Below are 25247 nucleotides of genomic sequence, written 5' to 3'. Positions count from 1 at the left end.
ATGTAATGCTCATCAGATAGTTTCAAGAGACAACACTTATCATATTGGATGCTGAAATAAATACTGGAGTATTTTTCTTCAACAAACTGTAGATTTTTTTTTATTTTTTTCTGATAGTAGGGGCTGTGTATGAACCTGTGCCAGAGGGACTGTACTCTGAAAAAGTCTCATTTACCATTAAGAGGTAATTATTCATTTTATTTCGACATCCTGCTGTAAAGATGTTTTTGTTTTGTATGCTTCCAGCAGAGATAATGTGACAGTTTGCAGACTTTAGCAACTGCCAGTATTTGTCTCTGCATAGGAAATATCTTTGGATTTAAAGAAAAACAGTGCTATCTCCTTACACCAATTATAAAATTTACAATATAGCTGCACATATGCAACTGGAAAACTCATACCAGTGTAGTCAGGGCATTCATTTAGCCAGTATAGACTTTATATTCAGTAGTGAAATTTACATTTAACAGTATCAGTGCTGTACTTAATTCCCTATGCGTCAATTTTTCCCAATAAATATCCAGAATTTGAGTAATTTTCAAATGCAGATTGTGGTCAAGGAAATAACTCCATTAGAGTACGTTATTTATAGATCACTGTATGATCATGTTCATAGTTTTTTCTGTTTATCTGACTGATAGAAATATGTTTTTCACTACGTTAAAATTTTGTTAGCACAGCAGGAGAGGTAACAAAGCAATGGAGGAAAAGATGAGCCTGTACTTGCTACACTCACTCATCACAAATTTCTCAGCTATGTTTTATCTTCCTGGAGATAATGTACTGTGTCAGGCGAAGTACAGAGTGAATTAGAGATTTAGTTAGTTAGCTCCCTTGATTTTCCCATTTTAGAAAAAAAAAACCCACTTAATACAAAAATGCTTATGCTTTCTCATTCAGATATTCAATTCAGTCTCTAAAAAGCACATTACAAAAAACGTTTGTGTAAGGTTGTAAACTAAGGTTTTATAGTATGCTCTAGTGTACAGAAAGGTTTCTGTTACTTAAAGACCTTGTGGATAAAGGACGACAATGGAGAGTACAGGAGCTAATGGAACTAACATTTAAGAGATTCTGAAATGAATTTTAATGAAAATATTAAAATCTTCACATTCACAAGAATTTTTCTGCATATTTTACTAACAGTGGGAGACATTGAAGGTTTTTTTGTTATTGTTTATTTTTGGGCAGCTATTGTTTTCAATAATATCTCTTACAATGGGTTAAATCTTAAATTATTTGTTATGTTTAGGTTTTTGCTTATGCTTTGTGAGCTATTTAGAAAGAATAAAAACATTAAAGAAAAGCAGTAATAATGAGATTTTAGTTATGTAGATGGGGGAAACATTAACAGAAAAGATGTTATTTTCAAATGACTAAAACAGAACACATTTCAAAGATGAATGTTGGAAGTAAAAAAAATAATTTCTTGATAATGATTTGAAGAAATATTGAAAGCTCCTTGTTGCAACTGTAACTTTCCATTTACTGTTATTGTTACTATTCTTTAGTATTGTTATTAAAATACAGTTTTATTGCTTTAAGCTACTAAAGGAAGTTCTGGAATCATAGCCATTAAATTCCTTCAGAGTTGAACATCAACCTACTTGGTGTTTAGTCATAAATAATTTTTAGATGCATGGGAAATGGATATAGGACTTAATAAAAATCTCTTCTAGCTCCCATTGGTCTTGGAACTTTTGCCCAGTTTCAGTGAATTAAAATAAAAAATCAACAGGAAACCCCAACCCAAAGTATTTTTTAAGAGTGAAAACTTGCACCTCTTTAAAAGAAATACAAAATTTAAAGTAAAAAATATTTTTAAAGTTATGAAAATTAGTGAAATTAATTAACACATTTAACCAAATTCAAACAAAAATATTAAAATAAAGAAGTTCAAGCATTGTAAAGCATTTTCAAAAGTGCTGCTATGCATGTCAGTTGTGTTTTACTTAGAAAGAACTGCTTTAGAAATCATAAGTCATTCTATGGCATGTTCTTTGAAGAAGAGTGTTGGGTTATATGTTTGTGTTAGCAGATCAAGGGTGCTGTGCAAGGAAATCGTAGTAAATAACCAGATTCATTGGAGCTAACAGGTTTAAGGCACTTGTTAGTACATGCAGGACTGTCCCTAGCAGCCTTCCTGTCCTACACTGCATACACTGCAGAAAATATTTTGGGGGTTTAAAAATAGACCTAATAATATATTATTACCATTACTGAGGGTGCCTTTAACATTGACCTATTAAAGTATTTTAGATTGGAAGGGAACCCTGGAAGAATCTAGTCCATCCGGCTCAGTGCAGATACAATTAGATCTGGCCACTCACTGCTCAGGGTTTTGTCTGTGTCAGTTTTGTATTGAAGGATGGAGATTCCACAACTTCTCTGGGCCCTCTGTAGGGTTTGTGTGCCTTTGTGATTAATAGTAATAGTAATAGTAATAGTAATAGTAATAGTAATAATAATAATAATAATAATAATAATAATAATAATAATAAAAGGGTAATAATAACAACAATTTTTGGATCTATCCAGACTTCCCTGTGGTTTAACTTATGTCTCTTGCCTCTTGCTCTAATGCTGTGCACCCCGGAGGAGGATCTGGCCATGCCTTCCCATTATGCAGGTAGCATTCAGGTCTGAGAATAGGTGGTTAAGGTCCCTCTGACAACTGCCCTGCCCATGTATCCCTGCAATTTTTTGTCCACAAACCTTTGGAAAATGCGCTCTCTCCCATGATCTAGGTCATTCTAAAGACATTAAATAGTACTGACCCAATCCCCACAAGGCAGGCCTCATCTCCCCCATCCCAGGAGAAGGCCCCAGGCACTCCTCAGTGTGTCTGGGAATGCACAGGCACAGTTCCCAGTAGCAGTTCTCTCTGGGTCAGTGTCAAGGAAAATGGTTCCAGCTGATGCTGGAGGCTGTGCTGTGGTGTGGCAACACCAAAGCTGCCCAGCATCAAACTGTCCCAGGCAGGATGAGGGAGCAGTGCTGGCTGGCATAACTCCATAAATACCAGGGCAGGAATTCAGTGGTGGAAAAGAAACAAGTAAATAGAGAATGTTCTTCCTGTAGCTGCTTGACTCCTGATGCAGAGGCATGTCCAGACATAGTAGAAGTCAGCTCACGGCTGCCTGATGTGATGATGAAATATCTGGAATTTTTATCCACCTCTCATCTCATGCTGGAGAGGAAACTGGATTGGGAGAGGAGAGAAACCCAGTGGTACTTCCTGGAGGCTAATTGAAATGCAGTAACTTATCATCATCAACTTCCCATTTTATCACAAGTAAGTACAGGTATTAGGCTTTATATTTTGTTATTGTTGTTTGCCATATCTGAGAAAATAATGTGCATCAAAGGAGAAAATTAATCAAAATTAAAAGACACATCCTTCTGTAACATTTTTCCATGCAGGCACTTTAATTTATTTTTAACAAGGTATTCATTAATTTTTTTTTGGACATTCTTATGCAGGAAAAATGACAGTATCTTAAAACCCAATGTTATTCTATGTTGGAAAATGGCATTTCTATGGAGGTTCTTACAGTTTTGATAATATCTGATAACATTTAATTATTACAGCACATTTGTGAGTGGTTTGTGAATAGGAGAATATACGCTTGATTAGGGTGGAACAAGTTGATAATCTTGTGTATGATTCATAGACAATGACACCTAGAAAATGGAACCTACAAGAATAAAATTTTTAATTACAGATTGCAAAATACAGACCAGTGATGCTGATAAGATATTTGTTCATGTTTTTTAACTCTCTGATACAGTTTTGTAGAAATACTTACAGTTCTTCCATTTGCTTCAGGCTGTGTTTTAAGCGTTCTTCATGAAGAACATCAGTAGTTTATCTACCATATATAATCTCAGAGAATTTATTTTAAAAATACAAGGATAATGTTTTTGTGTAGCAAAATTGCCCTTTGAAAGTTGTTTTGATAATTCCAGTATAAAGTTATAATTTACACAGCCACTCTTGTCTGTTCAGATATTGCATCTCTTAGATTCCTTTTGTCAGGGCTCAGTAGCTTGTACCAAGAACCTCTGTGTAGGAAAATGGTTTTCTAAAACACTTAGTACCAAGTCTTCACCTTCCAAAAACAAGTAACTTGTATCAATGGTTAATATTTTTTTCAGGAGTTCTTTGACCTATCAGTCTAAGATCATTATTTATATTACACCATTTTTTTTTCAATAAAAAACAGTGCCAAAACCTACCAGCAAACTGTAACAAACCACTGCCTTTTAAAATGTAAGAGGTATTTGTTTGAAAGAAAGATACAGAGTAGTATTTGTAACTTAAAATACTATAAACAACTTTTCCCATGTGTTTTTCATTTAAATTTTCTTAACCCTAAAGATTTGGAAGCTTGTTGTATGCCATTACCTTTTGTATCTTGATATAGTCATTCTCTTGCATTACTGTGATGAAATTAGCAAAAAATGTGCTATAGCTGTAAAGATGCTAGATATAGGATTTTGATGCAGTTATTGTGTCTTTGAGAGAAGAATGTCCTACCCAGACATTTGTGAGAGATGATAGAATGGATAGTTTTACATAGAAGTTAGAACAGCTGTGTTTTGTATCAATACTTGGGAAACGCATCTATGTACAAAACTGCCTGTGTGTTTTAGGTGATAATGGCTACCTTTCTCAAGGAGGAAATACTGCAGTTCTAGTTCCAATTGATATTTCATTATGCGTACTCAAAGAACAAGAGATTCTGACAAAGATCCAGAACACTGAAGAAATTGAGGGCAATATGGCTTAGTAATGAGAATTGGGAGACCTAATTTTGCAAGTTGTTGTAAACAAGAATAAATCAGGCTAGGATCTTTCAAATTTCAGGGGCATGTTACCAGGCTTAGAAACAGAAGGAGCCATGTTGTTTCTTTCTTCCTGGTATTTAGGAAAATTTTATAAAGTTGAAGGATTTCTAATAAAGAAAATATTATTCCTGAAAAGTTTGCCTTCTGAAAAAAAAAAAAAAAGGCAAAGGCAATGTTCTGACTAAAAGTGCTTGGAAGAATTTCAAGCAGCTGCTCCTGAAATAAAAGCTCTGTGAGCTGTAGACAGCCTAATTTATCTTAGTCAAGGCCCCAGCAAGTCCACACCCAAGTAATTTGTCATTTTTCCATGGTGTCAGAGAATTTGGTGTTTCTGCCATGTAGTTCAATGTTTTGTTGAAGCCAGCTAGTTTATATGCTTTCTCTACTGAAATATACTTGTGGCCTCCTTTTTCATCCCAGTTGTGTTATATTGGGAATGTTTCTGAAATTAGGACTGTACTCTCTGTCCTTGTATATGAAACTGAAGAACAGAGATCTTTTGGAGCCAGAGTGGAATTTGTTTTCTAAGTAGTTTAAAACTCCAGTTTGATAGCTGGTAAACAGGCAGTTGAGAGGCAGGTCAGTAGATGATGAAGTACAGTTAGTTACCTTGTGTGGTAAGTATAGCATAAAATCCATGCTTGAAAATAATCCCAGTAAAAAGAATCATCATCAGCTCCCCACACAAATTCTTATATTTCCTAGTACTCCCCAGAAACTGTTTATGTTAGAGCAGAAACAGATATAGGGGTGGTAGGTGTTTGATAGACTTTGTGTGTTCAGTTCTGAAAGGTTAAGGTTGCTGACATAACACGTGGCACAGAAGACCCAAACAAGTAAGAATAATGGCAATAATTCTTTCTTATTAACATTAATAATTAATGTTGCACCTTTCATTTCAAGGTGATCAATATTATTTTTTCATGCTCTGGGTAGGAAGAGGTGGAAAGGAAAAAGGTAGTTTGTGTAAGCTCACCAAACAGACCAGTAAATTTGAATTTTCTGTGTTCCACAGCAAGTATAAGTCTCAAAACAGTAGTTGATCTAGCTAATGAATTGTATTTCTAACATTTTCCTTTGAAGAGATGGGTGTATATCCAAACAATGATTTGATTGCCTTTTGAAGAATATAGATTTGAGAAATGGATTTTGTCTGTTAAAAAACAGTGAAAATAAGTCACTTCTATTACTTTGGAAGCATGTGTTTCATTACATGGGCATCATCCATTATTGTTTCATTTACTGTATATATCCTAAAAGGTTTTCAACTTTTCTCTCATTGCTACATTTTTAAATGTAAAATATACATACACCTAAAACAATATAGAATTATGAATATTCAGTTCAGTCCCGTCTTTTGAATGTGGTAGAGGAAAGTGTAAATTTTATAATTGGAGTCCATCAGCTAGAAATATATGACAAAATATGAGCCACTTGTACCTTCTGCTACTCTGAGAATATATTAAAAATGGGCAGACATGGTAGACTTACTTGGATGGTCAGAACAACTTCCTTTCCTCAGTTTCTGATCTGTGCATGAGGCACATATATTCTGTCATATTCTTTCTCTATGCCTCTCTGTGTTCTTTGGTGTAGGGGGATACAATATAAGAAATTAAAGGTGGTATGGAAAGCAATCTTACCCCTAAGGAGTGGCAGCTGAGCCAATTCTTAGAGATTAGGGACCTGACTCTAACAGGCCTCCACTGTAGCCAGTAAGAAGAAGAGTGCTATAAAAGAGTGGGTTGGTTGGTTGAGGGGGAACTGGAGTCAGTTGGCTACTGCGAGAAGGAAGAGTCAGTGCTTAGAGGAGCTGCCTATGAGAAACATCAAGGCAGTGTGAAACTCTGGCAATATGGAACCTTTGCAATATAATGACAACAAATGGTGACCCTGACGTGATTTCAGGAGAAAAAGGACTCAAATACTAGACTGTATGACAGCATGGATTTGGGGAAAAGGACTCAAATACTGAACTATATGACCCCATGGAGTCGGGAGAAAGGACCAGGGGAGAATTTACTAAAGTAATGATAAGAACTGGGAAAAGAATAGTTATATTATTTAGTACAATGTGTTTATTGATTAGTGGTGCTATTAATGTCTGTTAAGCATCAGTATAAAAGATTTTGAAGATAAGTACTTTGTAAAATGAGAAAACCTGCAAAACTGAACCAACACTTAGAAATATATATATATTTGTACTGTAATATGTTTGAACATTTGTATACTATTAGTTCTAAATGAAATATATGAATGTGTCATAATGTTAATTTATTTGAGCATGTACATCTTGAAATGCTGCAACTCTGTAATTAAAAGAAAAAAGGGGGAATTGTAGAGGGATACAATATGAGAAAATAAAGGTAGTGTAGAAAGCAATCTTACCCCTAAGGAGTTACACCTGAGCCAATTCTTAGAGATTAGGAACAGGCCTGACTCTAACAGGCCACATCTGTAGCCAATAAGAAGAAGAGTGCTATAAAAGAGTGGGTTGGTTGGTTGAGGGGGAACTGGAGTCAGTTGGCTACTGTGAGATGGAGGAAGAGTCAGAGCTTAGAGGAGCTGCCTACAAGAAACATCAAGGAGGTACGAAACTCTTGCAATATGGAACCTTTGCAATATAATGACAACACTTTGGGAATTTAGGCTTACTTTCATTTTTGTTTCAATAATGTTGCTAGAGTACCCATTTCATTTTAAAATTGATATGTGCAAATCCACATATTCAGAACAAGTTCCCAGTTACTCAGTAAGGGGGGACAATGATGCTTAGATAATGGGAAAAGTAGGTCCAATATGTTTTTCTGAGTGTAGTCTGATCTATGGAGTGTCTCCCCATTCCGCGTTAGCTGGGGTTAATAGAGAGTCAGAATTCATTAACTCTGCTTGGTTTGAGCAGGTTCATTTAGGTTGCCTTTAGCTGAGTGCTTTGTCCTAGTGTTCAAATGAGTGAGAATGCCCATTAGCAGGGCTGTTCTCTGCATTTTCCTGTTTTCACACTTGAACTGGTCTTTCCCTAACTCAGCATGCTGGAGAGCATGGCATACAGACCACTGTAAGTCATCTTCCCTCTAGACAGGGTTTTTAGCTGCAGGTCAACATTGGCCCTCCCAGGCTAGGTCTGTAGGTACCAAGGTGCTGTGCTACTGGACTAGGTTGGTGCTGACAGAAAACATACTCTGATTATTCCTCTAGCAGGCAGTCTGGCTACAGCCCATGCTAGGAAGTCTGCCTATCTCTCCTGCAGAGGCTCTTCAACTATTTGTTGGCTGAAAATAGTAAACAGAGCAGTGTAGCTGTTTTCAAACTACATGTAAATGACTAAATTTAAACTAAAGAATCTGACCAAACCTGAAATAGCTGATGCAGTTTCCTGACCTTTATCTGTGACATAAAACTTCATACTCCACATCTGGGTGATTATGAGTTGATTGCATTTTGTATTTTTGAGGATCATTGCTATATAAAGGACCAAGAAGCACAACATAATTTAACTGGTTTTTCACCCAGTCATTTCCCCCCATGTCCAAATTCAGTTCTGCTCTGCTGGCAATTGTTGTGCTAATAATCATGTTAGTTTCTAAGCATCACCACATGCATTACAAAGTAGTGCTTAATTAGCAATTCAATTTGAATTAATCAAGTTTATTTGTTAACTCAGAAAAAGACATAAAGATTGGATTAATATTCATTTTAATTTCCTTTGTGTTTAGAAATAGATTTTGTGCCATTCAGAGCATAAAAGATTTTCTTTCTTAAAACCGTGGGTGTGTGCAGCAGTTGTTTTGCTGCTGGTTAAAGCAATGAGTATGCTTGGGTTTAAAACACTTAGCATGCAACAGGTTATTAATATTTCAGAAATATAGTCAATATAGAATATTAAAATATTTTTGTTTAAATTATCGCTAAAATTTGTTGTTTCATAAAACAAAAATGTGCATGATCATGACCATGCATTGCTGCATAGCTATCCCCTTGGAAATGAGCAAGGACTCAGGAATGTCATGAAGACCTGGCATTCCACAAATTGTTTTCTTATTCTTCCACCTTTCACTCCATTGTGACACCGTTCTGTTCTGCTATTTAAGTAGTAGGTACTAGAACTTATGTCTAAATGTTAAAAATGTTGGTGTGATTAAAAGAAAGGAACCTTTTTAAATTTATACCATTAAGTTTGGAGAATAAAGCAACAATACAAGAACTGTTTTGAAGGTATAATTTTTTAAGAGTTGCTGAATGTTTTATTTGTTAGTGCATCAAAGCTTTTTAATAGAATTGCAGAATGTAAGGGAGGAAGAGTTGTCAAAGATTATCTTGTCCATTTCCAAGCCTTAGAGTTACCTGTCACTCCTGACAGGTATTTGACCAGTCGATCTTAAAAATGTCATGTTATAGAAACAGTTTGGAAAGAGCAGAAATGCAAAAAACTGTCTTTACAGTCAGCAAAATATACTCTGAGTATTTTTTTTATTCCATATGAAGATAACATCTGCATTTAGTCTGATGCTTACAGAAAATTTTGGTCTTTGCTTGAAAGGGTTTATATTTCATGTATGTCTGGTTTCCAGGAGACATTAGATTGACATACGACTGTGCACCTATAGGATGTATATGGCACTTGAAATTTTCGGACCCAACCTTAAATGTCATATAAGGGCTCTGATAGCATGGAGTCCAGAATATCCCCAAAAGCTGTTTGCTGTGTGCATTCAAACCTGTTACACAGTGAAATATGCACACATATTTCTTTCTGCAGGATCCCAGATAGATGCAATAGTTAAACACTTAATTACTGAAAATTTCCTCCCCACAGTGGAAATAGGTAAAAGTGATGTATGGTTTTTCTCTTATGTTGTATCCCCCCAGTGGTGGTTTTTTCTTTTCTTTTTTTTTAAATTTCATTTGAGCTGAATAATAAAAAATGTGGAGACAGAGAAGAAATTAGACTAATCATAGTTCTACAGAACATGACTTGCGAAGTAAGATTGATATGATTTTAAGTGTAGTGTTCAAAATTGGACCTAATTAATCTTCAACTGAGAATCTTCTTATTACAAAGTAGAAAGAATACACAAATTTTCAGAATTATTCTCTTTTTTATATATCCCAGTATGATGTCTACCTTTTCAAAAGAGCATGGTATTGTAGCATTATATTCTGTTTCTGATCCAGCAAAATCCCCATGTCTTTTGCTGCAGAGCTTCTGTCACCAGTCCTTCTCTAGTCTGTGCAGTTCCATGGTTGTTTCTTCTTGCTCACAGAACTTTGAATTTTCCCTTTTTAAACTTCATCGGTTCTTTTAGCTTGTCCAGTTTCTCCAACTTTCTTTGACACCAGCTGTCCCTTTCATTGGCACAGCCCTGTGTATGATGTATGTGCTGCAGTATGATATATGATGTGAGTGGGTGGCACCTTTAATAGGCACTCTGCCTATCCATTATGCAGATTATCACTGTAATTCAGTGACAACATTGAGTGCTTTTGGAACAAGGTCAAAAAGGAGCCTGATAAATTGTGCTCACTACTCATTTTCAGTTTAGCAAACACTCAAAGCAGTTACCAGGTTGAGTACAGTTTTTATGGTAAATTATTTAGCCAACTGATCGTGATTTTGTCTAGCTCATTCTTCCTAGCTTTCTTCTAGGACCTTATGAAAAACATTGTCAAAAACTTGCTAAAACTCACATATGTATCATCTACTCCTTGTTCCTAATGCACAGGAGCTGTGACCACCTTACTGAAAATGATATATTGGTTTAGCCTGTTTTTGTTGCCTGCCAATTTCATGATATATATTACTTTTTTCATTGGTAGTTTACCAGTGTAAATATGTTGTAGTTTGTTTTTTTTTTTTTTAATGAAAATTCAATTGACTAGCATAATGCTGTAATTATAAATGTCTCTAATAAAGAAGACTAATTAAATGCTGTTTGCAAATGCCACTAGAGAGCTCTATATTTCATGAAGACAGAAAAGTTAATTCTTCTGGGCAGCAGTATAACAAAACAGAGCTAAATAAAAGATTAGTATCTTTATTTTATTTCAACCTACGTTTTCTTTTTTCTGACAGCATTTAGATTCCTGTTGGAAGTCAAAGCCATCAATTCCGGTTTCACTTTTCCAAAAACAAAGTATATCTCGATTTTAGTGTTGCTAGTTACCAATGAAGAGATAGGGTAAGTATACAGGATATGAATGAAGACAAAAGTTTTCTTCATGGCTGGGATGCAAATTTGCAGAGAAGCTTTTGCTCAGTAATAACGGTAGATGAATGCTGGAAAAAATATTAATTGGTTCATAATTGGAACACTTTTGTGGGGGCTTTTCTTCTTAGCTTTCCTTTTCAGCTGTTTTTTTTATACAAGAAGGCAGAATTTATTTCAGAATTCATCTGATGAATGGGGAAACTGAGGCACTAGTTTATAAGGAAAATGTGAAAATACACTATATCTACTGATGGAGCCCCCACAGAGAGTTGTAAAATACTGGACTCTAGAATCAAGTGTTGGTATGGGTACAGTTCAAGTGAATAAATATCAACTGATTTCTATTTTCAATGTTTGGGATATGTTGAACGTTCCAGTTTCATAGACAGATAAACATCTGTCTTTCTCCTTATCTGAAAGAAGTCTCTCTGAGACTTCAAGGCATATGAAAATGATTGTTTCAATGTGTTGGAGTACACTTTTTTCCATGAACTTACCAAAAAATGATATTGTTTATATCCTTATATCCTTATGTGGGTCATTTTGGTCCCTCTGCTATGGTGAGCAAAAGTGACATTGAATTTGCCTCCTATCCTCTTCTAATCAGGGTACTTTTGTTCTTCTAAATCAGCCAGTGTCCTATTAAAAAGAGAGAAAGCAGTACATAATATCAGTTTTTAAAATTATTAGCTATTTTCTTGGTGGAGTAAGGTATGTCACAGCAAATTGATGTATTATTCTCAGATTAGTAATAAAATAATACAGATTTCTATATTCTAGTGCAATGTAAATGGAACAGATTTTTTTTCTAGACAGTTTATAGCTTTACAATTTATATAACTACTTTAACACTTTAGGATATGTTCCACTGATATTTTAAGAGTTTCTGTAGTAGGTCTGTCCATTATTTTCAGGTTGAGGTCTATGGAATTCCATTCAGGCATTTCAAACAGGTTTCCTTTCTTAATAGACAGTGAGATCTGGTACCAATTGGTATCAGATGTATTTTGATCTTTTTTCCCCCCTCAGCTCCACCTGATTTACAAGTTATTGTTAACAATAAGTCTTTTGAGTATGAGGTTCAATACTGAAAGAGTTGAAAGGAGATTTAAGTTTGAAATGTCCATGCAGTTTGACCCTTCTCTGTCTTTGCTTTGATTCCTTTGATGTGGAGCAGGTGAAATGGTTCTCTTCAGTAACTGTGCACTGAGTGTTCAGGGCACAAGAAGTGTGTTCATGAGTGCCAGGACTGGAGTGCTCTCTTTAAGTCACTTTGAGAGTCATCATTAGTGGTTTTCATGCTGTGCTACACTGCAGTCACTGCTATTGTGGCATCTTGGACATAACCTCAGTCCAGTACTGAAGTATAAAATGACCTTTTCCCATCTGAATTTAAAGAGAAAACCTTGACAAGCCATCTCTTGGCTTGTTATCAATTTGGGACTAGAACAAAGGGTGGGGAAGCAGATATTTGATGCAGATAATTTTGTAGACAGTGGTATGTATAGTCAATGCTCAGGGATGCAGTGAAGTTTCTGAGGAGAAAGTTTCTAGTGCATTCAGTCTGCTGTGTCCTAATAAAGTCAAAATACTTCAAGGGAAAAACTTTTGTCTTAGATACAAGGCAAGTTGTCTTATGCAGACTTGGTAAGAATATAAGTATTTAGGAATGTATTATCTTCTGAAATTACTTTAATATTAAATATATTAATTTGTTTAATCTGATATATTTATGCAGTTTATCTCCTGTCCTCCTTTATTATGCTTTACTTTGACAAGATGGAGTAAAAAGAAACATGAATTTATTTACATGCAACAGAAATAACAAATAATAGGTGAAGATTTGGAACAATAGGAAATCATAAAAAGTCTTCCTTCAAAATATGTTGCATTAAAATAGAAGCAATAGCAGGGACTGGGGACTTCTATTCATTCCAGAAAAATGATAAATATTGACAGCAGCAGGGGCAGAATTTTATCTGCATCAAATAACAAACAAGGTGCAGCACTTGAATGTCACAAGCAAATAATTTGTATTCCGTGTTTTGATTTTCATAGCTCTGCTTTGATAATGCCAGCAGCGTTTGGTCATTTCAGCCTCCGTGTCTCTCTGGCATCACATCTGTATTGGTTTGGCACAGCCTGGTTTTAGGTAGCAGGGGGGCCACGAAGATGGATCGTGTGGGAAGCTGCTGGAAGCTTCCACCATGTTTAGCAGGGCAAATCCCTGATGGCTCTGAAGATGGACATGCTGCTGGTCAAAGCTGGGCCAGAGAGAGAGGCTGGTAACTCCTCTGTGATGACATATTTAAGAAGAAAATCAAAACAAAGTTATGGGTTTTGTTTCTAGTCAGAGAAGAGGAGGAGGTGAGAACATGTGAGGGAAACAACATGGGGACACCAAGGTCAGTGGAGAAGGAGGGGAGGAGGTGCTCCAGGTGCCAGAGCCAAAATTCCTCTGCAGGCCCTGGTGATGACCATGGTGGAGCAGCTGTGCCCCTGCAGCCCATGGGGATCCATGGGGGATGCAGAGATCCACCTGCAGCCCATGGGGGAATGGGTGGATGCCTGGAGGAGGCTGTGATCCAGTGGAAGACCTGGTGGAGAGAGAGGGCCCTGGCTTCCAGGCTGGAGCAGCCTGTCCTTGGAAAATGCACCCCATGAAGACAGACCAATGCTGCAGCAGGTTTGGGATGACTGTGTGCCCATGGGGAGGACTCACATTTGCAGCAGGTGCAGAAGGCTGCTGCTCGAGAGAGTGGCCCCACTCTGGGGCAGTTCACGGAGAACTGTCTCCAGTGAGAGGGACCCCATGGCCTCACAGGGGAAGGACTCCTCTCCCAGAGCAGTGGAAGAAAATCTTGGTGATGAACTGACCAGAACCTCCCAGCCCTGTCTCCCTGCACTGTCAGTGGGAAGGAGGGAGGGGCTGGGGGGGGGAGATGGGAGATGGTGTTTTAAGGGCTTATTTTACCTCTCGTTATTCTCCTCTGATCCTCTTAGTAATAAACTTCACTTTGCTACTAAAGTTGGGCCTGATTTGCCCTTGAAATATTTCTCCCAGTCCTTATTTCACTCATGAAGCCTTTGTTAACATTTTTTTCCTTGTTATTCCTTTGCCCAGCTGTGACAGGGGAGGGTGGGTGGGCAACTCTTGTGGGTGCCTGGCATTGGGCCAGCGTCAAACCATGACAGCATATTTCAAGTTCACTTCATATTTACTACTATGTTGACTGTTACACATGTTTTCTTTATCCAGAACTGCAGTTTGTTATCTAAGATGGAAGAGAGCAAGTCTTCCAGTGCTTGTCCCTGGGAACTTACTACCTTTGTCCAGGATGTTATTTTTCCTTTGTTCAGTATTTGCTTCTGCTCTGTCATTTGTTTCATTTTTCTCACTTTCAGTGCTTGTTGTGAGAAGACTGTCATCAAGAACAAAGCCTTAAACGCAAAAGATAAAAATAATTTTAGTTTAAGAGTTTGAAAGTCTTGCTCTAAATTTAGAATCATTAACTGAACCAGGTCCTGTGCAGTCCTGGACTAACAGCTAAATCTAGTTTTATGTGTGTATGCACAAGTGACACTTCAATTTTTGGTTTTTCTACTGCGAATTTTGTTTTTTTCTAGTTGGAAAAGGACAATAGCTAAAGTTGCCTTTTTGTTCTTTCTCATCAGAAAAATGATGAGGAGTTGAGTCTGCATCGTAGCAGCAGTGGAGCAGTTGCAGTTTTGTTTTGTCAGTTGCAAAAGTGAATTTTCAGAAAATACTGACCTTCCAGTTGTCAGTTATCAGTCTGCACATGGAAAAGATGAGGAAAGAACATGCAAAGCAATCCTGGTAGAGGGTGACAGGACTATGGAGAAAGGTAGACATTAGCAGAAGAAGCATCATGTGCTATCATGCTGGTCAGAGGTGGATTAAAAGGTTCTTTGTTTTCATTTGTATGTGCAGGTATTTTCTCTGAATGACAATGAGATAGACATAGTGGACAATTAAAGCAGCTCCAGTTCAAGTAATTTGAAAGAGTCTGCTGCTGGTAAGATTCTTCAAGAACGAAATGTGCACAACTTTCTAACATTAAAGCAGTTTTTAGTCCAACATATGAGGGTATTTCATAGTTTGTCCCAAGTTCACAATCTGTTGTTACCTAAGTAGAGAAAGTCACTGTGCCTCTGTGACAGCCATATCCAGTTTCATACATTTGGTACCACCAGGACTTCGTGCAGCTTGTCCCCATATTTTGCAGTAGCAACTATGAAAACTGGAATATTATTGGGCTTTTTGAGAAAGAAGGTGGTTGTTAATTTAAACATAAGGTGACTAATATTGATAAGAAACAGATGGAAGAGTGTGAAGAAGAAAGTTGAAAGAGGCAAGCTTTAGCTGTCTAGAAGAATTGGCTGAATGGAACTGAAGGAATGTGCAGATTTTAATTAGGACAGAATTATGTGACAAAACACAGCATTAATTCTGCTTATAGTTATTTATGGTAATCAAATTGGAAAACACCAGCTGTGTTGGGTGTTATCTTAAGTAACATTTTTTTGGGATTATATTTCCAGTTTGAAAATTTAAAAAAAAAATCAACTCAAAAACCACTAGCACTAACCACTATGAGTTTACTTGCTAGATTGTGAGCTACCATGACCTACCTATTAAATGCAGTGGGATTCTGATTAGTGAAATCAAAGTGAATTTTATACTCGAAAAAAAAAGAGATGGGTGTTAAGCAAAATTTAAGATTTCTACTAATAAAATGTGGGATGATTTAGATGTACTCTTAAAAGGTAAAGGGAATGTAGTTGTCTGAAGATTAGGAAACATTATTGCTGCAAATGTCCCAGGCTTCAAAAAACCTAGAATAGCTTTATTTGTTTGTCATCCTATTTGGTATCTCAGTTTTATTTCATATTTTGGCCCAGATACTGAAGAGCTCTGATGAGCTCTTTTTACTGAAGCCATTAGTGCAGGGCAAATAATGATTTGGTAATTCTACTTAAAATCCATTAAAATGATGTGCTAATTGTAACTGGATAGCCTGCCATTCTGAAGGCTGGAGGACCTGTGGCTCGCCAGCCCTGAGATTATTGTCAAAGTTTTATTAAAAAATAATAATTTTAGAAAGCACTTTTTTGTGGCCACTTTCTTGTGCTAAGAGAGCAACAGGAGAAGGCTGCAGGATAGAGGGAGGCCTTGAATAACTGTGGGAAGGGGTTGCATAGAATGAAGCCCTTGAGAAAAAGCAGCTTCCAGGGACAAAGTTCTGTTCTGTGTTCCTACTGAAGAATAACACATTGTGTGTCTCACAGGAATGTAATTCTTTGTGGGCTAGTTCAGAAATTCTGTGCACAGAAATTTGAGGCCTTTGTGTAGTTTCTAACTTGCCACACCCAAAGCATTAGTGGTAATGTTTTCCTTGCAGCTAATTTTTCTTTGTTAAGATTTTGACGTTAACAAAATATCAGCTTTTCCTAATATTTGTATGTTACCGTGCCATATTGCCATAGTTTTAATTAGATATTTTAAGTGGAAAGATCCTATCAGTTCTTATCAGTCTCAGTAGCTTTAATCAGCATTTCTAGAAGTCATCCATTTTTCTCCTGGCATAGAGGAGAAAATAACAATAATTAAATAAAAAATAATCAAAATACAATAAAAATAAAATAAAAAATAAAATAAAATAATAAATAATTATCCTAATTATTATGTAGATACTTCAGGATTGCTTTTTCAGGAAAATAAGTCTTACAAGCAGTCTTAAGTTCTTAGATCAGCTGTAATTTCTACTTCATGTTGAAGTCAGTGTTATAGATCAGTTGTAATTAATGCTGGAAAATGTTTCTACTTTTCAGGGGTAAAGAAAAGATTGCTTTAAAAAAATCATAAATTCAGGGTAGTTGGGTATTGCTTGAGAAATGTTCCATTCATTAATGGAACATTTGGCTAACAGAGTTTGAATTATCAGCCACGGTTTTGTCAAGCATGTCAGCATTACAGGGGGAAATGTGGCCAACTTTGATCTAGTTAAATTGGAAATTTCTAACATGAAGATGAGAGTTTTACTTTCAGGTATATTGATGAGGATCGTGAAAGGATTTGTCCAATCGTGCTGTCATCACATCATTCTCAGGGAAAATGTGATCATTCTAATTTGAAACTAGGGTGGTATTTTGCAAAAAGGTGTGATATGCTGAGCTGTTCAGTAGCACAGACACTGGTATGGATTTGTCAGTGTAATAGAGGAAGCTTTTTTTATAGTCCCATATTGTCATAAAATTTTTAACAACTTTGCATACTCAGTGTTTTTCAGTTATGCTTTAAAAAAAGGATTATTCTTCTTAGTACAGAATTTATAGACAATGTATTTCTACAAGACCAGCTCCTTTAACAAGATTGCCAAGTGCAGGTTGTATAGATTCTGGAATAGTTGCTCCTGGTACTTGAAATGATTAATCTTACAGGAACAAGATTCTGCACATTTCAGAAGCACAGAGGCAGCAGTGACAGATGCATTTTTCTTTTCCTGAAGTAATTATAATTTCAAATTATGAAGATTGACAGAGGATAGGGACATACTGAGTCAAAAAGCTGTGAAGAATGATGGGATGGTAATGGTTTATTAGTTGCACTTTTTTTCTTAGTTTAAAATTACAAGGTTCCTAACTTTACCTTAGCTTAGTCATATTAAAGAGTTTTTTCTTTCATTTGGTTTACAGTGTAACCATATCTTTACTTCTGTTGGTAAAAACAAATAGCAGAAAAATATGCTATATGTCTTAATGAATAGTAGTCCAGCAGAGTTGGTGTGTCAGTTGGGTGAGAGTTGAAAAACTTACTTTTTTTGTCTGGACAATATTTTTTGTTTCCCTTAATCATGTTCATTTTCATCACAACCAGGACAGTGTCCTAAATATATTGAAGGACGATTCTGTGTAAAGCCTGCTGTTAGAAAACCCTGGTCTAAGGCTCTATGTACTCCTAACCTTCCTCCCAATATAGAGGTAGCATGCAATAGACTCTTTTCAGAATTGCTCAGGCTTTTCAAGAGATTAGGAAGTCTCAAAACACTGTCCAGTTGTGCAGCTGTATCTTGTTTAAAAGTTTTTTTTCTTACCTCGTAATTTCATTTATGCTTCTGCTATTTGGAGGAGTCTCTACACTTTTATGTCTTGTGACCAATAAGCAAAGACACTGATATTCAGGATTCCTTTCCTGTAATAGTATTCAAAGTTACCATGTAATCAAGACACCACAGATGTGCCTGAACAATATTCTAGAGATGTAACTTGAAAAGGGTCTCCTACATCTTTCTTTGAGAAATGCAACTGGTTTACACAGAGACAGGACTGGAGCTAGGATACTCTCAAAATAGGTACTCTGCCTGTTTTATGTAGCAAGTGATTTGGCTCATCACTTAGATCATGAGTTGAGGTCATCACTTCATTCCAAATTTGACTACTTTAGAGGATAACAACAAACACATTATGAAATGAACTCCCATTCACTAATGTAATTTCTGGAGCCTGTGATTTGGGCTACATTGCAGGCAGCTACCTTATATCTTAAAAATTCTGAGGTCACAGAGATGAGCCCTTTTTTTTTTTTAAATTCACACCAGTTGTATTTGATGGATTTGGTGACTTGACAAGACATTTCTTCTTTAGATAAGATGACTAGATTGGTAAGTTTTTGGAATAGGATTGTCTGACATCTGCTATATATGTTTTTTTGGTTTGTGAGGAGAAAGTTTAAGGAATTTCTTGAAAATTATTATTGCACCAAGAAATCTATCAATGGGCTGTGAAGTACTTGGGAGACCTTAGTGTGTTGTAGGCTTGCTGCTCTTGATTTGTCTAAGATTCAGATTTCTCTGGAGACCTCAGGCTAATGGGATTTTGTTGAAGTCATCAGCCAAGACCTGGTTTTCCTATATGATGCCTGAGTTAAGTTTGAAGTATGTTTATGTCAACTTCTGTTGCTGTTCATGGAATCACTGCTAGCAAGAATAAAACATAGTTGCTTGCTCTGCAAAACAGGTTAATTAACCTGATTGGGCTTGTCCATTCCAGTGTATAGTGATTTGAATAGCTTAGCTTACTAAGTTACTATTAGCTTACTAAGTTACTATTTTTGAATAAATAAAGGTAATTTCACCTTACTCCTGAAAAGATCATTGAGCTGTCATTCAAAAAAACTCTCTGTTTCCATTTCATTCAAGGAGATGCACTGAAGTTTTCTGCTAATGCAAAATTTTAATTCTATTTTCCTGCTAGTCTGATCAAACTTGGAAAAGTTTTCAGAGGCTTTGGTTTTCAGATACTATTGAAATGAAAGTTAAATCCAAAGCAAAAGTTACTATCTTAGGTTTTTCTGATCTCATATCATGTTACCAGCTCTTCCCTTGCAATTGCCTGTTTAGGTGCCTGCCAGAGCAGAACACTAAACTTCATATTAAAATGTATTTTTATGGTTTTTACTGATGTCAATGCATGTTAAGAAGTTAGTCTTAGAAGTTGCTCTAATTACATCAGCTGCTAAAGACCAAAGTAGCAGTCAGAGAAATTATTTATGCCTCATTTGATACTTTTTTTAGCGTCCTCAAGGAATCCAAATAGAGCTGTTCAGAACAGGGAGACTGATGAGAATTAAAAGCTTTGGCTTTTGCATGTGGTTCACATTCTAACAAGAGTGGGCACAAAACAGGAGAGATATGGAGGCTTTGTATGTCATTTTCCTTGAGATTGTCTTGAACTGAAAAATGCCCTCTTGCAAGGCATTTGAACAGAACATATTGCCTTGCTCTTCCTAACCATGTCCAAGGAGTAGCCATGGTAAAAGGAAATATGGTCTAGGAAACCCTGAGCTGAACACCAGGATGCACTGTGTGCTCCAAGAGTTAACATACTGGCTTTGTATGATTAGCATAACTCATACACAGAAGACCAGGGATTATGAATAAAGTCATTAGTGTTCCTTGAATGTGTGGGTACTCATGTGAGTGTGTTTGTTACAATGATTCTTACATGTTTGAGTCTCCTTGTGTTTAGTTATTAAGTAAATTATTTTCCTGGGTTTTCATAGTGAATAACAGAATGAGATTGCTCTCACAGGTCTAGCTGCTCTGTGGGTCTCTAGCATAATAAAAAGCAGTAAATATAGGCCTGAAGGGTGTTTGCGATTGTTTAGTGATGTTCATCATCTTTGGGGTTTTGTTTTTTAGCATTAATAAGTGTTTTCCTAACTTTAGCATATGAATCAGAAAATATTGCATCTCTGCTGTGTACAGTCAGTGGTGAGACAGACTCTTTGGTGTGAAATATCATGCACTTGTAAACACGCTCATGAGACGGCAGATTAGCAAGTCAAATGTGGTGAGTCATCAAACAGATCAAACAAATTTGGATATGAACCCTCTCCTGATAAGAGGCCATTTATTTGAAACAGCCAAAGGGTGAAATATTTCAAACCCAATTTTGTATATGAATACACTAAAAGGGGATTGTTTTTTATAAAATTCTAACAAACATCTATGTTCACTCTTAGCTTTCTAGCCAAGTGGTTTTAGTTACAGATTTTCTTGCATATATTCACATAATATGTCATGGTATTTGTTGTGACAGAGTGTCTGAGGTTGCAACTCAAAATCCTTAGCCCAAGCAACATGACTCACATTCACTCAGAGTTTCTACTTTTGTATTTATGCTATTGTGTCTGTGTCCTAAGCAGGTAAAATATGTGTTCCTTGAATAGGCACAATAATACTTTTCCTTTCCTTCACTTTCTAGGCCGTGGGCACTCTCTTTTTCTCTTTTTCTGTCTCATTAACAAAGTAAATTGAAGAACTTTTGCTTCTATTAGGGCCTGGCTTATTTGCTCTTATGTAATTTAGCTGCTCTTATCAAATAGTTTTTTGTGCTAGCTACCATGGAATTTTGGTGTCTGTTTTGCTAAGCAAAGTATCAGCAAAGATTAAAATGTTGTTTCTTTCTCTTTCATTCTCTCTCTGTCTCTGTGTCTCCTTATTAGGGAGACAGATTTGGCCTAAAGATGTATAATTTCTTTCAGTTTTAAAGTGAATTCAGTTTGACAGATGAAAGCCTCCTTCAGATTTTTTTTTAAATTTATAGGATCTCTGAAAAGTAGGAAAAATATTTCAGAGTCCAGCACAAAAATATGTTTGAACATGACAAGATCTAAGACCCTCAAAAATATGTTTGCTCTACAGTTGCTCAAGAACAAATATAACTGCTGTAACAAGACCAACAATGGGAAAATGAGTTTAAGTTTGACTTAAAAATATTTTTTCCTTATCTGCTGAGTGATTAGATGCCTCTGTTCTTGTTTAGTGATAATGTTTATGATGCTACTAGTGTGGGAAAAAAGTCTCATGTAGACAAAGGTGCAGGCCTTGTATTAAAATACGTTAATTGTATGTGAAAATTGTAAGAATATCCTAATCTTGCTATTCAAACTTTCAGTTAGCAGAATTATCTTTTCGTTAAACATAGACTCAATCAAAATGAGATACCAGGGTGGTCTCAAATTACCATCCAAATTACCATCAAAAGAATGGTTTTACAGGAATGATTTAAGACAAATGCTTCAGACTAATATTTGCTCTAAGATGATGTTTTCCAAGTGCATGAATAATAGATGTCATCAAACATTAGCTCTCCTTCTGCACATTCTTTGGCAGTATGCAATAAATTATTTCAATGCTTACATTCAGTTTTATTGCTGATTATATGTTGACCCAATAACTGGTCATACTGCTGTCTTCAAGGCCTTGACTTCAGCAGGATTATTTTAAAAGGAAGGTATTGCATGTGTTATTGCATATGGATAACCAGCAAATGGATTGGGGCCAATAAATATCTGGTGAACCTCTAAGAGCATGGGCAAATATTTGATCTCCTTTTCCACACTAGAGACAACCTTGTGGCTATAGTGGTAGCAATAACTGTAACAATTTAATGCAAATCCTGGTGCATATTCTGTGGACACCTTGTCAGCCTATGTTGTTACTTTCTGTAACAACTTTCTGGCAAAATTTATTAAAATACTCTGTCAGGCTGAGATTTTTGTTATGATGCAAGCAAATTTTTGATACATCAAAAAGCAACTTGATAGTCAAGGGGGGGTTTGGATCTTGTTTAATGCTGTTTTTTAAATGCTGTTTTGACACCATGTCTGGGAATAGAAGATATTAACTGCGTGTTGTACATTTCTTTTAAACAGAAAATAATATTTATGTGTTTGTTTCAGGTATAGTTATACAAAGTTTTAGTGTTTCTGAAAGAGAGCCTCAGATAAGGTAGGTGTAATTTATTATTTAAATATCATTGATCGTTGTTACTGTCAATTCCAGTTGGTTGTTTCACAGTAGAACATTTCCTCGAGTTCCTTCATGAAACATGTCCTTGGTTACCTTCATGGCTTCATTTTACCTCAGCCTAGGACACCAATTCTGTTTGAGAATATGTTAGAGGGTGTTTGCACACAAAAGCTTTACGTGATAGATATTGTGACAATGGACCTTGCTGCTGAAACTTAAACAGACATCAGTTGATTAGCCAAATTCTGGTTTTACATTTTTAAAAAGATATTTTTCCATAGAAAATGGTGCTTGTGTATTTGATAGTTTAGAGTATGTTGTAGTAGTGTAGAGCAGTATCTTGTCCCTTGGAACTCCTCTGGACTTGCTGTGTGAGCATAAACACCCATTTCTTGCATTGTGGAGGCCTCATTTCTTCAAAAAGGAAACAAACAACAGCAAAATAGATCATACCATCCCTCTTCTAAAGATCTTCCTTTTTCTTCTATTTCTTCAGTAATGCATCAAATACATTCTTGACCATTATTTTTCTGATCACTTTGGCACCACCCTTATTTAGAAATCCTGTTAATTATTTCTTCATTTCTGCTTTTCTTTCATAACTGGAAAAAAACTCTCCAAAATCACTCTTGGCTGCATCTTCCTCTCAAACAATTTTTTCATTTTACCTTTAACTTAGTCACATAAGTATTTATAATGATAGCATTGATTCTTTTCCTCTGTTTCTCCACAGACCCTGTTTGAGTCAAGTGCTTTATTTTATTTTTGCTTTCAGAATGGTTCTTAGCACAACACCATCCCATCTGCCATTTATCCCTTCCTAACCTTACAACTTTTGCAGTTCTGTTGCAGCCTCCCCATGCTTGAGGATTGAAGAAGGCACTTTTTCTTTCTCTTTGTAGAAACTCACTGCTTTACAAATCTCTTCCCCTCACATTATCATCAGCAAAACTATTTCCCTGTCTTAATTTGTAACTACTCCTTGAAATTGTGGTTTTCCCCACTGCCACAAAAACAGATAAAAGTTCTTGCTGTACTCGGGCTATGGTGGCTGCCATCCATCAGGACATCACCTTTCTTCCTTCAGTTCCCTGGTGTCTGTGCCCATTTGTTATTGCTTATCTCTGCTAGTGAGGTCTGCAGGCTGGGAAAGTGTTTGTCTTAGAGTTGATTGAAGGATCTAGCACTGATACACGTAGACCTGTATTTCTGACATTGAGATATTGCTGTCCTGGTGATGCAATACCAATTTTTTCCCCCCTTTACTAGTACTGACCAAGGAAAGAAACTTTTATTTAGTAGAAGTAATTCTATTTTGGACATGCAGAGTAAAGCAGCCTTTAAAAATGCACAGTTGTAAATTAGTGAATTTGGACAGATTTCCTTTAGAGAAAACTCCTTTAGAGAAGGACTCAGGGAATACTGCTATTTTCTCAACAATCATTGATGCCAAACACAATTAAAACTTTTTTTTTTTAAAATAATGATAGATTATGTTGGCAGTTCTGGATCAAGACTGTGATCAGGTAATTTTGCGCTTGTGACAAATTCAAACTTTAACTTACATTAAAACTAACTCTCTTCAAGTTTTTGAACATTATTACATTATTCTCCTGTTGCATATAGAGTGTTTCCTCTTTTATTTCTTCTCCTTTATTGCCTATTGATCTGCTTTTAAGAGTACCTTCACTCACCCACAGGTCCCACACTAAGAAAATCAAGTGTTTGTACATGATGAGATGGCAGTTTCATAGTCTACCAGCTCTAGCTCTTTGCAATGTGAAACATCATGGTTTTATTTATAATTGTATTTTTAAATGTTGGAAAAAGAGATAATTACATTTTACATACAAATATGTTATCTGAAGTATCACTAAGGTACTTCTTGAAAGTATGAATTCCAATAGTGAATCAATAAGATCTCATATTAATTGTCATTATCCCAGCTAAACTTCTGCAGAATGAAATGGGAAATTCTCCTGTAAAATGAATATTTCATACAGCCCTTGCAAATTATTATGTATTTATACATCATGATTGATGAAACAGATTTTCCATTTGAAGTACTTTTCCTTTTACTGAAAAGCTTCATACCCAGTAAGTTGCTAAGCTGTGATTTCAGAATGCATATTGTCTGAGTTAAATACTATTTGAAATAAAATTATTTTGACCAGTTAAGATATTGATCTTCTCAAAAAAGTGCTTGTTGTCTGTACTAAGTTCTATTTTACTGCTTTTAATATAAAAACTGTATTAAGAATTTTAATTATGCAAAACAAATCCAAATTTCATGTCAACCTTCTGTAGATTCAGTGCTGTTTGCTAAAGGATGCCAGATAATAACTCAGTTTAAACATCATGTCTGTGAGGTATAATGATCTACAGAAAAATTCTCTAGTCTTTGTTGATATTTTCAATTTTGTGAGTAAATTGAGTAAATCCATTATCTTTTGTCAGTGATATTTTCCTTTTGGATAAAAGTCTTAAAAGCTTTGGTCAAGTCTTCAGCAGCCTAGTGTCACATGTACCCTCATCTTCCAAATAATGCTATACTTCTGTATTTAAAAAACCAAACCAAACAATCAAGGAACTTGGAGGGGTCCAAAGTGTGTGGACTTCATGGGAACTCCTAAAGTCTTTGAAGCACACAGATACTACAAGTAGACATTAAATCTGGTCCTCCTAGACCTTTAAGTCATATTGTTGCTGTCATACTAGAAAAGAGAAAAAGCTCCATAAGCTGAATAACAGAGAAATCCAAATTGTGTACTTCTTGGTCTTTGCTGCTTGCTGTTATCATTCTAAACATATTTCTATTCAGAAAAAAATAATTTAAGACCTACAAAGAAAA

General features: G+C 35.9%; 1 protein-coding gene across 1 annotated transcript in view; it reads left to right on the top strand.

Annotated features, from left to right (window-relative positions):
• Positions 1-25247, top strand: part of NEK10 (NIMA related kinase 10) — a gene marked incomplete at its 5' end in the record, with an annotated part of 89129 nt that overhangs the window by 43517 nt on the left and 20365 nt on the right. Inside the window, 8 exon segments of the mRNA XM_059838723.1 lie at positions 93-184; positions 3082-3295; positions 14736-14795; positions 14797-14898; positions 15013-15097; positions 22327-22375; positions 23172-23175; positions 24023-24203. Of these exon segments, the coding sequence (XP_059694706.1) occupies positions 93-184; positions 3082-3295; positions 14736-14795; positions 14797-14898; positions 15013-15097; positions 22327-22375; positions 23172-23175; positions 24023-24203 (787 nt within the window).

Source organism: Haemorhous mexicanus, chromosome 1 (genome assembly GCF_027477595.1).
Source record: "Haemorhous mexicanus isolate bHaeMex1 chromosome 1, bHaeMex1.pri, whole genome shotgun sequence".
NCBI lineage: Eukaryota > Metazoa > Chordata > Aves > Passeriformes > Fringillidae > Haemorhous > Haemorhous mexicanus.
Note: the sequence above shows the minus strand (reverse complement) of the source record. Positions and strands in the feature narration are given on the sequence as shown.